At 45.8% G+C, this 13,058-nt stretch overlaps 1 protein-coding gene across 2 annotated transcripts in view; it reads right to left on the reverse strand.

Moving 5' to 3' along the window:
- The window catches only part of LOC115914918 (ubiquitin carboxyl-terminal hydrolase 12-like), a 28,718-nt gene extending 15,660 nt beyond the window's left edge, over positions 1 to 13,058 (reverse strand). The window contains exon 1 of one of the 2 annotated variants that reach the window (XM_030967775.1): positions 12,961 to 13,058. Coding sequence is in view for 1 of the 2 variants with exons in the window: in XM_030967773.1 (XP_030823633.1) it covers positions 12,961 to 13,008 (48 nt within the window). In the remaining variant the exon portion in view is untranslated. The remainder of the gene's footprint in view (positions 1 to 12,960) is intronic. The other variant, XM_030967773.1, reaches the window with a different exon arrangement.

Raw genomic sequence — 13,058 nt, forward strand, 5'->3', positions numbered from 1 at the left:
TAAATGTACCAAGGTGTCATTTAAAATCTCAACTCCCTCAGCCAAAATCAGTAATCTGATCTAACAGAAGGGTTTGCTACATTTGAGTTTATTTGGAAATTACCACAATTAACTGTTCTCACTTAAAACACCAGGCTGGCCACAGTGATCTAGAAACAGCAACTTAATTTAGTCAAGAATGCACCGTGAAAATAAAGAAACTTATCTTGTCTTTTTCTAGCTTTATTTTACAAAATGCTATGGACCAGTGAAGTTTTTGATTACAAATCCCCAGAAGGATGGAAGAGTTTTACCACAGATCATGTGAAAGTGCTTTGCCTTGGCTACCTTTCATTTCAAGGTGATGTATGAAGCTCACAGTGCATTTTGACACATCCCTGAGTTTCCAGCAGTACAATGAGGATGGAATTTGCTGGTTTAGATACAACTGAAAACCACCACTGCTCTTATTTGGCCCATAAAGCAACAACTAAAGCATTCCAATGTTTTATTTTGAATTTTAACTTGCTCCACTTCATATTCAAAGTGGTTTCTTCATCTCTTTCCATTTTCAACCCACCAGCCCCTTATGGATGGGAATATCTGGGGTTGGTTCCTTCCCTCATTCCTCTCCACCTTGTTCTTTAATGCTTCTTGCTGATGCTCCAACATTCCTGAGCTCCTTTGTGCAGAATCCAAACACTTTGGATTCCTAATTCTGTTTTAAATGCCCAAGTGAGTCCAACTCTAGCCTTGCCCAAACAGAAATCCTCCTGCACAGGTGAGCCACCTTCAGCCACCTCAGAAAAACATTCAACCAAACATTACAGTCCAGCAAAACTCAATTTATTTCTTCCCCTGAAGCTACCAATGCTTTTCAATTGCTCAGCAAACATTTCCATTCTCCCTATTAATATAAACCACAAGTAGACACTGGTAAGGACAGTTCCATCCAGATTGTTTTTAACAGAGAAAGAACTCAAAATTCCCTTAAAAACAGGAAAGAAACCAAGAAACAATCAGGTTTAACAGCTGTAGTTGGATGTCCCCCATCAGATTTCCAGTGAGTTACATTTCTCAAAGCAGATAAAACGAGGCAGGCTCAGAACTGGGTACTCCAAACCCCACAAAACACTCACAGGGTGCTGACAGATTTACAAGCAGAGTCTGCTCAAGCAGCAATTACTCACAACATTTCTGAGGCACCAGTGCCAGTTCAGGCAGCTCCTTTCATTTGTTTCCTTGCAGCCATTCTCTGCTTCCAAAAAGCTCTTTTTCCTCCAATATCTCCCCTCAATAAAACCCAAATCCAATCTAAAAAAAGGGAGAACCATCAGCAAGGAGCATTTGCTGGCAGGGCTCTGTCCTGGGCTACCTCAGCTCTCCAATTCCTCTGCTCTGATCCACACTGCCTTTGGGAAATGCTGTAAAATTCAAAATTTCCAAAATTCATGGAAATGCTCAGGAGGGGAAAATTCCAGAATTTTCAGCCTGGAAATCAGACCTGGCTCCTGCTGAGGTTGTTTTGCTCTTCCAAGTTGCATGTTTGGAGAATAGGAAAGGAGGATTTGTAAATCCTGTGAGCTTGTGAAGTTCAGTTTCAATTTCTCAGGAGGTTCCTCACCCCCTCCACGATCTCCAGTATTTTATTAGCTGAAAAGCCCATTAAAGGAGGTACCAAACCTCCAAAATCAGTGAAACCTCACAGCCCAAATGTTCCAGCTGGAAAGCAACACATGGAATAAATATCTGAACAAATAAATAAAACCATAAGAATTGTATTTTTGAATAAAGCTATGATATAAAGAATTGAATAACCTACCATAAACCAGGGTTGTTAACCAAGCCACCAACTTGTATCCATTTAACCTGACAGGTCACAGGTGAGTTTTTTCCCCAAGTGTTTCCTTGTATTTATTGCCCAAACTTTATAAATTTGGGTAAACTATCTGCAGAGGCAGATTAAAAAATTAAGGTTTTCTTAATAAATTAGATTATATTTAATGTATTATTTACAATTGAAGTGGTGGATGCCTCATCCCTGGGAGTGTTCAAGACCAGGCTGGAGCAACCTGGAATAGTGGAAGGTGTCCCTGCCCATGGAATGGGATGAGCTTTGAGGTGCCTTCCAACCCAAATCATTCTGGGATTCGGAGATGATTCTAAAGTTTCCTGCTAGAGAATATTTTAAATTCATAAAATCATAAAAAAAAAAACCAAAACAGAACTCAAAGCACTTGTGGGAGGAATAAAAAAAAATATCAGAGATGAATCATAAATAGTTCTGAAGATGCAAACTTGCAAATTAAGTAGTGAAAAAGTTCCAGGAATTGCAATGCCCAGTGTTCCATGGAAAAAGAACTCCCTTGCAGAATCCCAGATGATTCACCACAGAGCCAATGTCCAGGAGAACTGCACTGAACAGGGATATGGGGAATTCACTTTATGGGGAGGGCACCACTTGGCCTCGGTCACGTTTTGGGGTAAGGTCCAGAACTGCAGGCAAAGTCCAGCTCCTCCCAGTCAGGGATCTCTGCAACTCAATTAACAATTACCAATTAACCCAGTGCAGTGAAACCTGCTCCAGCCTGAGCCATGTCCTGCTGCAAGGAGGCTTTGCTGCCACTCTGACAGGTGTGAAGATTTTTCCATTTGTCACAGATCACAGAAATAATTCCTCACGATAAACAATCCACACTTCATCATTTTGGAAATATAAAAGTCACATTTTGTCCAGAATTAAAAATCTAACCAAAGTGGTAAATGTACATAACATGAAAATTTATTTTGTTATTTGGGGAATTAATTAAATTCTCCTCTTTGGGGTGCCACAGCCCAAAGTGTTCTGCATTTTGTGGTACTTTGCACACCTAAAACCATCAGAAAATCAATACAGTTTTGATGAACTATGTGACATATTGTGGGAGCAAAAAGAAATGCCAGGAAAAAATCCCTCATCTATACCAACTGAGCTTGCTTGGCATAAAATAGGCGAGCAAAAACATGAAAAACTAAAATACAGCTGAATATAAAGATTAATGCAGGGGATTAGAATGGACTTCTCACTGCTAGTACAAGGCAAATAAATGAATGTTTTAACAATCCCAGAGAGAGTACATCCCTGACTTCTGGGAGATGCAAGGAAATGCTCTCCAGCAGCTGCTCTGCTTCAGGACCATCAAACTCAGCTCTGTGAGCAGGAATAAACCCAAAATTCTGCAACACACAATTACCCCAGGAGGAAAACTTCCCTTCATTTAAGCACGTGGTAACAGTGATTGATTTACATAATGAGATTTGAATTTAGTGTTCCACACTGGTGGGGGAGGTGACAAAGGAAGTTTAAGCACTTGTATGCAGAATTTTCCATTTTCTGGAAATTCCTGGACTTCCAGTGTTGTCTCAGAGCTCCCCTTTTCTGCTCACAGCCCACTCACAGAACTGGCTGTGCTTCCACAGCTCTGCAATTATCCGTCAAACAGGAAAATGAAAAACTGCCTGGCCCATCTCAATTATCACCACCTCAGCAGGAATACACACAGCTAAAAATGTCCAAGAAAACCCCCAAAGAACAACAATAAAATATTTCCTGTCACAGCTGCAGTCATTTCACTTTATGCATATCAACTAATTAGAAGAAGGCTCTATCCATGAACATTTCATGTCTGAAAAGACAAAGAACACCCTTAAAAATGTAATATACCAATACTGAAGTACCAAACAACAGCACAGGGAATTGTTAATATTTAAGTTTTCCTCACTTTTTCATACCAACACAGTGAGGGATATCACACCAATATCTGGATTTAAAAATGCAAGAAAAAGCTGGATGTGGCACTCAGTGCTCTGGGCTGGTGACAAGGTGGGGATTGTCACGTTGGAGTCGATGATCCTGGAGGTATTTTCCAACCTAAAGGATTCTGGGATTCTATTCCATGCTCAGAGCTGGACAGAGACATGAGATACAGAGAAAATAGCATTGGGGTAAACTAATATCTACCCAGAGAACACCCAAGGCAAGTTTTGTTGAATTTTTTAAAGAAAATGGATGTGAAAGGAGCAGTTTCAAACGCCCTTACCTGAGGGAGCTGTCTAACCAAGCCATACTGAGGCAGTGATCCCACAGTACTCCTGAAATTTTAACTGAAAAACCCATCAAATCCAGGAGATCTATCAACTCTTCCAGCTTGTAAGCTCTGAGTGATTTTTGCTCACCAGAGAAGTCTTAAAGATTTATTTCCAGTTCAATGCACCATGCAAGTGGAATAAATAGTAGTAGACTTTTGTTTCTTAGCCATTGCAGCACCAAAAGGAGATCACAGAGAAGGATAATTAGGCATTACTGCCTCTTCTTAGCAAAGAAAAAATCCTATTCCTGCAAAGAAAATGAGCATTTTGCATAGCCTAGATTTAATTGATTTCAGAAACTGGAAATGTGTCAAACAACAGGGGCTTCAATATTTGGTGACCTTAAACTCGCTGGATTTGCAATTATTCTTACAGACAAAAGCTCAGAGTTTGCATTCAGTTATGTGACAGGAATCAGGAGTGCTCAGTTGTGTCTGTATTATATTTAATTAGCTTTATGGCAGAAATTGCAATCAGGCTCTGAGCTGAAGAGTTTTGGTGAAACTGTGGATGAATAAAAGCTGGGAGTGATTAAGAACAACCCCAGAGCTCAGAACAGGAGCTGCTGTCAGCAGAGAATTCCACATTTCCAGCATGCTCATGGCTCCTGCTTCAAGTTACAACCTCTTTCCTCTTCAGCAATATGAGTTTTACTGAGTTTCAGTGAAATCCTGACCCACCACAAACCCTGGCTGACAATTAGTGCACTGTTATTACAAACTGCCCATTTTTTTACCCTGAATTCACACTTTCCCACTGGGCTGGAATCCCCATTTCCATTCCCAAATATCTGCTTTCTGTGCTCTGGAGGTAACTCTGCCCATGTGGGGATGGTCAGAAAAGCAGAGAGAAGGGTGTGAGGAGATCAGAGCATGGAGCAGCTGCTGCTGCAGCTCCAGGGAGAAAAGGACCAAAATTAGCACAACTCTGGGGCAGGACCCTCACTGCTGTTCTGAGCTCTTGTCAAAATAATCAGGTCAGTGCTGTGCTGCTGCTCAGCAAACAGTGAGCTGGAAAATGAAGGGAAAAACCCACAGAGCAGGGAAGGAGTCAGGAGTGGGGAGATCCCACTGCCCTCAGAGTTCATGGCATTCACCCCTGACAAGTTCTGAGGGGCTCTAATCACACAGGTTTGGAATTGCCAGCGGGTTTAGAGCCATTCCAGAACCACCACTGGCTCAATGTAATGACAAAAACTACTCAAGATTTCTTTGGTGTCATTAACAGATACAGAAATTCAGAAAGACTTGTCAAACAAATGCCCCATGAGGTTTTAGTTGATGGTTTTTAACAGGGATGAAGCAGCTGTTTAAAGTACAAGGGAATTAACTGAAACGGTGAAGTCCTTCCAATCTTTACAAAAATACAGCTACAAACTTACAGTTTGGTCTTTTTTCAAAATGAATCCTGCCAAAATCTACAAGAAGTCAATTTTAATTTTATTTTTTTGTTAAAGTCTGCTGTGTTTATTTTGGACACTCCACTACTTTAGATGGACACACATAAATATACACATCCCAACAGATACTCTGTTTACAGTTCATTTATGGACAGTTGCAGATTGTCAGAAGAGAACTCTCAAAATCTGGATGTGTGTCCCAAAATTTCAGAAAATTTCTATTTGTTCACTGTATCCTGTTGAAACTGTAGTTCTCTATGCTGGCCTCCACCCTTCAGCTGCTTCAGGCCTGTCTAAAACACACCCAAGACCAATCAATTCCATTAGCTCACTTTTAATAATCAATTTAAAGCCCTCTCCATACAGCCCATGCAAATGGGAAGATTCAGCCTTTAAGGATAATTACTATTATTTTAGCTCAGTACAAAATATTATTTCAAATTACCTGACTTTTATGCATTTCTCTCTTTGCAATGAATCTAATTCATTTAAAGTGAAGGAATTAAAGGCTCATAACTCAGGAGGTCTCTAACCTTTCCCTGCAGCTGGATGCACACCCAGGAGCTGTGTAGCATCACTGGAGTAAAACCTTGATGAAATAAAATCCCTGAGGATATGTGGCTTGGACTCCACACCATCCTAACTCCTGGACTGGAACCAGCTGCTTCCCACTGAGCACCTGCCCGCAAAACACATTTCCCTTAAAGAAAGGCAAAAAAGGGAAAAAAACCTACAGGATTTCAGTGTCCACAACGTGCCTGGTGCACAACTTGCTTTCTAATTACTCATTTGGCTTTGAACAAATGAGAGTAGCAGGAGATTGAGGGTTTAAAGAAAGCTGGGAAGCAGCTTCCAGGTTGTGCAGAAAGGCTCCCAGGGACACTATCGTGCAGCACTCCAGATTAGAGGAGCTGCTTAAACCGACTGCTGAGGAGCTGTTTTAAGAGTGAATAAACAAATCAAAACAAAAAGGGGGGGGAAAAGAACAAGCAGGCCAAGCCAGAGCTACTTAAAACCTAAAAAAAAAAAATAAAGCTACTTTTGCATGAAAGAAATCTGCATGAGCTGATGCAGAAGTCTGCCTGCACTTGCTGTATTTGCTGAGATAACAGTTCCAGCTTCAGGACTATTAAAATTACCCTGGGGGGAAGTGGAAATGGAGCAGATTGGGGTTGTATTGCTGCAAGTTTATAGAACACACTGGTATGGTTTTCTAAACACAGATTAGATGTTGCTTTCCCCATCCTTTAAAACTCAGGGCTGTGGAGCACTGAAGTCAGATAAAAAGAGTTGTCAGCTCGGGTTTGAAAGGATCCCTTTTCACAGATCTGGGAAGGCTGTCTGTGTTCCAGGCATAACAAATTACTGTAAATTGAGCCCTGGATTGCAGCACTTTGCCTGCATAAGCACTCCAAACAAACTGATAATCCTGAAAGGAGCAGTGTCACAGACCATCCGAGGCTCCACCTCCCAAATGCCACAGAATCTTCCTCCTGGAAAGGCTGTGCCCATTTCCAGCAGGGAGGAGAGCTCACAGAGCACCCTGACTGCTGCCATGGCACCCAGAGAAACTCCAAAGTGCTGCATTTCCAAAGGAATTTCCTCCTAGGAAGCCTTAATTGGAGTGGTTTAAATCAGTGAAAGCAGGGTGCTTTGGAAACTCCTCCAAGCACATGTTTATTCTGTGAGGAGCTGGTCCTGCAAGGCCCACAGGATCCACACTCCCAAAGGACAGCAGGGCCCAGCTCCTGGGAAACCTCTCATTTTATACTCTGTGAGTGAGACAGCAAAGCTGGGCTCCAGTGAAAAGACACCTGGAAAGGATTGGGGAGAAAGGGCAGGAAAAACAGCACCACTGCTCAGGGCTGACCTTTGTCAGCAGCTCCTTCCCCTCCTCAGCCACTGCCTCCCACATCAGCACTGCTCCCAGTCCATCCCAGTTCATCCCAATTCATCTCAGCCACTGCCTCCCACATCAGCACTGCTCCCAGTCCATCCCAGTTCATCCCAATTCATCTCAGTCACTGCCTCCCACATCAGCACTGCTCCCAGTCCATCCCAGTCCCCTCAGCCACTGCCTCCCACATCAGCACTGCTCCCAGTCCACCCCAGTCTCCTCAGCCTCCCACATCACACTGCTCCCAGCCCATCCCCTTGATTTCTCCACCCCAAGACTCCTGGTGACCTTGTGTTTCTGCAGTGACCCAGTAACACACATAGGAGAGGAGGCTTTGCCAGCTCAGCTCTCAGGGATTCTGCAGCTCCCCGAGAGAACAAACACAAACAGCTCCCAGCTGTGCAAGGCCCAGTGTTTACCAGCATTGTTCTTTTGTGAGCTGGCAGGGAGATTTTATCAGGAGCCTCACACATCAAACAGGGCAGGGACAATGCTGTGGAGAGTAAGGAAGTGGATGCTGAGGGAGAGCAAAGATTTATAAATAGGTTAATATTTCATTTATAACTTCAGATCTTACACAGGCACAGAGCAGTAAAATTCAGCTGTGAGACCAATCAATGGATCTGAATGGGGAGCTTTATTCACAACTCTGTGTGTGAGAGGTTAAGTGGATAAATCATGGAATAATTTAGGTTGGAAGGGACCTTAGAGCTCATCTTGTTCCACCCCCTGCCATGGGCAGGGACACCTTCCACTGTCCCAGGCTGCTCCAAGCCCTGTCCAGCCTGGCCTTGGGCACTGCCAGGGATCCAGGGGCAGCCAGAGCTTCTCTGGGCACTCTGTGCCAGTGCTTTACCACCCTTAATGGAAAAATATTCCTTCCTTTCTTGTCTAAATTAACCCACTTTTAGTTTAAAACCATTCCCTCTTGTCCTTTCACAACAAAGTTTCTCCCCATCTGTTTTACAAGCCCATTTTAAGTGTTCACTATAAAAGGAGCTGAAAATAGAAAATACAACACACAAACAAACCATAATGATGCACAGTGCTGCCCTTTATTTTGGCAGCAAGTGCAGGAATCCCCCAAACTGACATCTGCTGGAGCAGCACTGAAAGCCATTTCTTCTTTAATGGCAACAAGACAGCAAGTGATGTGCATGCAAACAGATGAATTCCAAGGCAATAAAAACATTTGCTCTAAATCCTGATTAAAGAACCAAACAATAGAGATTCAACAACAGAGCACATCTTGAACAAGCTACACTCTGTTATTTTTGCATCCTTCCCCAGGTATTCACACTTCATTTTTACATGAACTGAAGCAGAAGTTCTCTAATATAATCAGTGTCTACTTTGAACAAATGAACCATGGAGTGCCCACCTCCCTCAACTCCATGGCACAACACAGCTGGGATCTCTCACGATCTCTCATTTTCCTGAGGACAATTAAAGAATGACATTTTAAAAGTTTATAGACAATCAAAGCAGGCACCAGAACAGCACAAAAGCTCCTTCAGGTGTTCAGGACTCCTGTAAAATCCCAAAGCTCATTCCAAGAGAACCTGGGTGGTCCACCTGAACTGCAGCCTCCTTCGCTTCCAGCCCCAAACTGTCAGAAGCCCCAAATCTGCGCAATAAACACCCACCACACACAGCATTAAACCAGAACACAAACAGCATGTGGGAAAACCATGAAGTGACCTCCTCCCTGATTTGCAAAGGGTTATGTACTTCTTTCCCCCCTAAAACAATTATTCTCAGGCTGGGTTCTAAGTGCAAAGATGAATATTTAGTTTCTTTCAGCTTAACAAGTCATTCAAGAAGCAGAGCACTGCTGGAGACACAAATCTGCTTAGCCAGCTCCACCCTCCCTTCTTCCAGTGATAAAAATAAAAGCTATAAATGTTAATTCTCTGATAGAGCCAAACCAAAGTCCTACAGCTACAGGTGACAGCAGAGAGGTGACATTCCACACCAGGGACACCACAGCTCTGCTTGAGCTGCCCAGTGTAAATTATTCAGGTGGCAAATGGAAATGTGGCACTTACAAATGCTGCAGCCACCTCCCCTCCAGCACTGAAGTCAATAATTATGTCCTGATTCAGAGTGTGTAAGACTACCCCCAATTTGTAGCCTGGATTGGAGTTCTTCAGGCATGTCCTACTGGTTTGACCAACAATTAGACATGAACCTAGAGGAAGTGGCCCTAATTGCCTACAAGAAACAATATTCTGCTCACAGCTTACTACAGACTCCTCACAAGCTGCCAGAGAGGAAAAGCCCAGCTCTGGGCTTTGCACCTTGCTCCCTTCTCAAGTTCTGGTCTCCTCTTCCAAAAGTTCTGTCAACTCAACAAAATTCTCAAGTTCTGACTGAGAAAATCAGTTCTACAACTGCCTCAGAGCACAGCAAACACATCCTGGGTCAGAGGATGCAGTCAGACCCATGGAATTCTGCCCTCCTCACTCTCCTCAGCCAAAAGAGGATTCCCACCTGCTCACCCCAGACCCCCCTTTAAACATTTCTGAGACAGCAACTGTAGATTTTTTAAGCAAAATGCCTCAGCAGTGCTCTCTGTTTCCACCTCTGCTGCCATTTCCCTCAATCCTGCAGCTGCCTACAAACAGAAGGAAAAATCCCAAAGCCCAGAGCAAAGGGAAGGGCTGGGACACAAAGCTGGTGCCAGGGAAGCAGAGCTGGGGCAGTGGCTCCTGGCCATGGCTGTGCTTCCCACGTGGTGCCACAGCCTCCCCAAGCCATGAATCACATCCCAGGGAACAACCCCTGCTCCCTCCCAGCTCCCAGTCCTGGCCAGGCTGGAGCTGCCACAGGGATGTGATGAAACTGAGGCCTTGGGAAGGCTGAGCTAGAGCAGAGAGTGGACAGAGCTAGACAATAAAGGATTTATGAAAAGGATCTCCTCAATGGATGCACCTTGGGCAGCACCAGAGCCCAGCCAGGGCTGCATCCAAGATGAACCAAAAAACAAAAATCCCTGACTGGTCATGGGCTCTCTCACTTTTATCACTTCTGCTCCATTTGCATCTTGGAGTTCATGTCCCATTCCAGCTCCAGCCCATGCAGTCCCATCCTCCTTGTTTTTCTCTCTCAGCCCACGGTGTTTGTGCTCTTGGTGCTGAGATTTGGATCATTTGTCCTTGGTGCCCAGCTGGAGCAGGAATTGTTTTGTCTCCCTGCTCTGAGCACAGAGCTCACCATGCCCTCATGTGAAGCCCAGACCCCACACTAAAGCAGCACACAACCTGAAAAGCTGAAACCTGAGGCATCAAAACCCAGGAAAAGGGACAGTGCCCCCCACCAAGGAAATGCCACCACCCTGAGGCACAGCAGAGCTGATCCACAGGCAAGTGATTTCAGGGAGGGGGAGATGATCCAAGCTCAACCTCATTTCTGGCTGGAATGAGCTCATGCTTGGAATTTCATTTTTAAAGAGACATTGGAGAGGAATGGAGTGGCTGAGAAGCAGTCAGGAACAGCAGTCCCTGTGATGCTGAAGGGTCTGACAATGTCACAAACCTGGGTTTCACTGTTCCAGCCTGGAGCACAGATGATGACTAGAAATGCTGGTAAAAACTGCATATTTTACTAAAAAAAAATATGTAAAGTCCTGTACAATCACTGCAGTTTAGCATAATCCTGAAGAAAGCAGCTCCCAAAGGGACTTTGTCCATGTATTTCAATGTTTTTAAAAAGAAGGCTCAGCTTTTTCATCCACCTTTATGACAAACCAAACAGTATTTTCACTTGCTGGCCATGCAAATAAACTGATCCAGTTCTAAAATCCAGCACCCAGACCTTAATTTCCTGGGCTAGATGAGGGAATAAATGTTAATACTGACAGTAACTTTAGCCAAGATACACATCCACCTAAAACACTGATGATGACAGATCCCACAGCATTTGATTAAATGACTAATTAAGAAATTTGGAAGGCAGTTTCATGCAATTATTGTGTGCTACCAGCACTGCTTTAGGATTTCTGAACAGAACTGAAACAGAAGAATTCTCCACTTGAAACACAATGGGGAGAATCTGCCTCCCCAGAGCTGCTGCAGAAAAGAACTCCCAGAACCTCAGGAGGGGAATGGGAGGAACATGCCCAGCTTCCATCCACCCTCCCAGCCAAAATCAGGAGCAAAAATGCCAAAAGCCCACAGGGATGTGCTCAGGTGTGGCTGCACAGTCCCAGGGAAATGCTCTGCCTTCCCTCTGCCCTCTGAGGCCCAGACTCAGCCAGCTGCTCTCAGGAATGCACCCAAAATATTCCAGGGACTGAGTCAATCTCTGCCCCCGGGTGCAGAACTCCTCAGCAAATTCCTGACTCACCTCTCATGGCCTTCATCTCACCTGTGCCTGTGATGGCAATTAAAAAATACAAATTATGCAGGAAAAAAACCCATTTGGTGAGATTAGGGAAGGATAAAGTCCTGGGAAGTCTTCTCCCAAAGACTAACATGGTGGTCTCCAAGGCCAGGAGTTGAAAAGCAAAGATTAATGTCTCTTGTTAGGGGTGTGAGGCTGCAAGTGCCCAGTTTGGAGCTGGGCATTTTGGTCAGTTTGTGCTGGGTCTGGACTTACACTGGGAGGCAGCACCTGCATGGAACAGCAGGAGAATCCTGCTCCTGTCCCACACAGGTGCAAACAGAGCCAGTGAACTGGTGTGGAGGCTGCAGAGGGAGAGGGGAGCTGAGCAATGAAAAGGTGGGAGTGTGAACACCAAACTGCTCCAGTGGGCACCCCCGGGCCGCTGCCCTGCTGGCCCTGGGAGCTGCAGCCGCTGCAGCCGGGGCTTGGAGCACGGAGCTCCTCCCAGAAGGTTCTCTGAGCACAGCTCTGCTGTTTCACGGCCAGGCTCAGGTATTTCAGCCGTGCTCAGCGCCAGCCCGGCCACTCCGGGCTCTATTTACACAGCAGCAGAGCTTCATTAAAAATTCTGCATGATCATGCAATTACCAGCCTGCCTCTCTCCCCTGCTGGCGGCAGGGACGGTCCCGGTACACGCATGCACGTGGAGCGACTGCAGAGCTTTGACAAACGAGTAGAACGAGCTTTAAAATGAACTCAGTTATCACAACAACCCAACACGACCTGGGCACAAGGCCAATTAATGCTCGATAATTCCTTTTCTCTGCGAAAGGCAGCACCCACCGGCCCGAAAAACATTTCAGAGCACGGGCGGCGGCAGACACACCCACCGGGAGCGCCGGGTTCGCGTTCCTGCCGAGCCTCCAGCACCTTTCCCACCGGGATTTCAGCCCCATTATCCCAAACCCCTGCGAGCCCCGGCCAGGCCGGCACCCGCGCTCAGCCCGGCCGCGGCTCCCCGCGCTCCGCTCGCCCTGCCCCGGCACAGCCGCTCCGCCCCGGCCCCTCAGACCCCGGAGCCGGCGGCGGGGCCTCCCGCAGCGATGCCTCTGAACTGCCCGCACGGTGCCGGGGCGCGGAGCGCGGGCTCTCCCCGCCGCCCAGCGCGGGGCACAAGGCCGGGAGCCCCTGAGGAGCGGCCGCGCGGGCCGGGCGGCCCGAGGGCTCTCACCATGGTACAGACGGCGGCGAGTCTCCGCACCGTCACCAGCGCCTCCATCCGCCCCCGGCCGCCGCCATCTTGGGCCGCGACTGACAGCGCCAGCTGCG

The sequence above is a fragment of the Camarhynchus parvulus genome, chromosome 4A (genome assembly GCF_901933205.1).
Source record: "Camarhynchus parvulus chromosome 4A, STF_HiC, whole genome shotgun sequence".
Classification (NCBI taxonomy): Eukaryota; Metazoa; Chordata; class Aves; order Passeriformes; family Thraupidae; genus Camarhynchus; species Camarhynchus parvulus.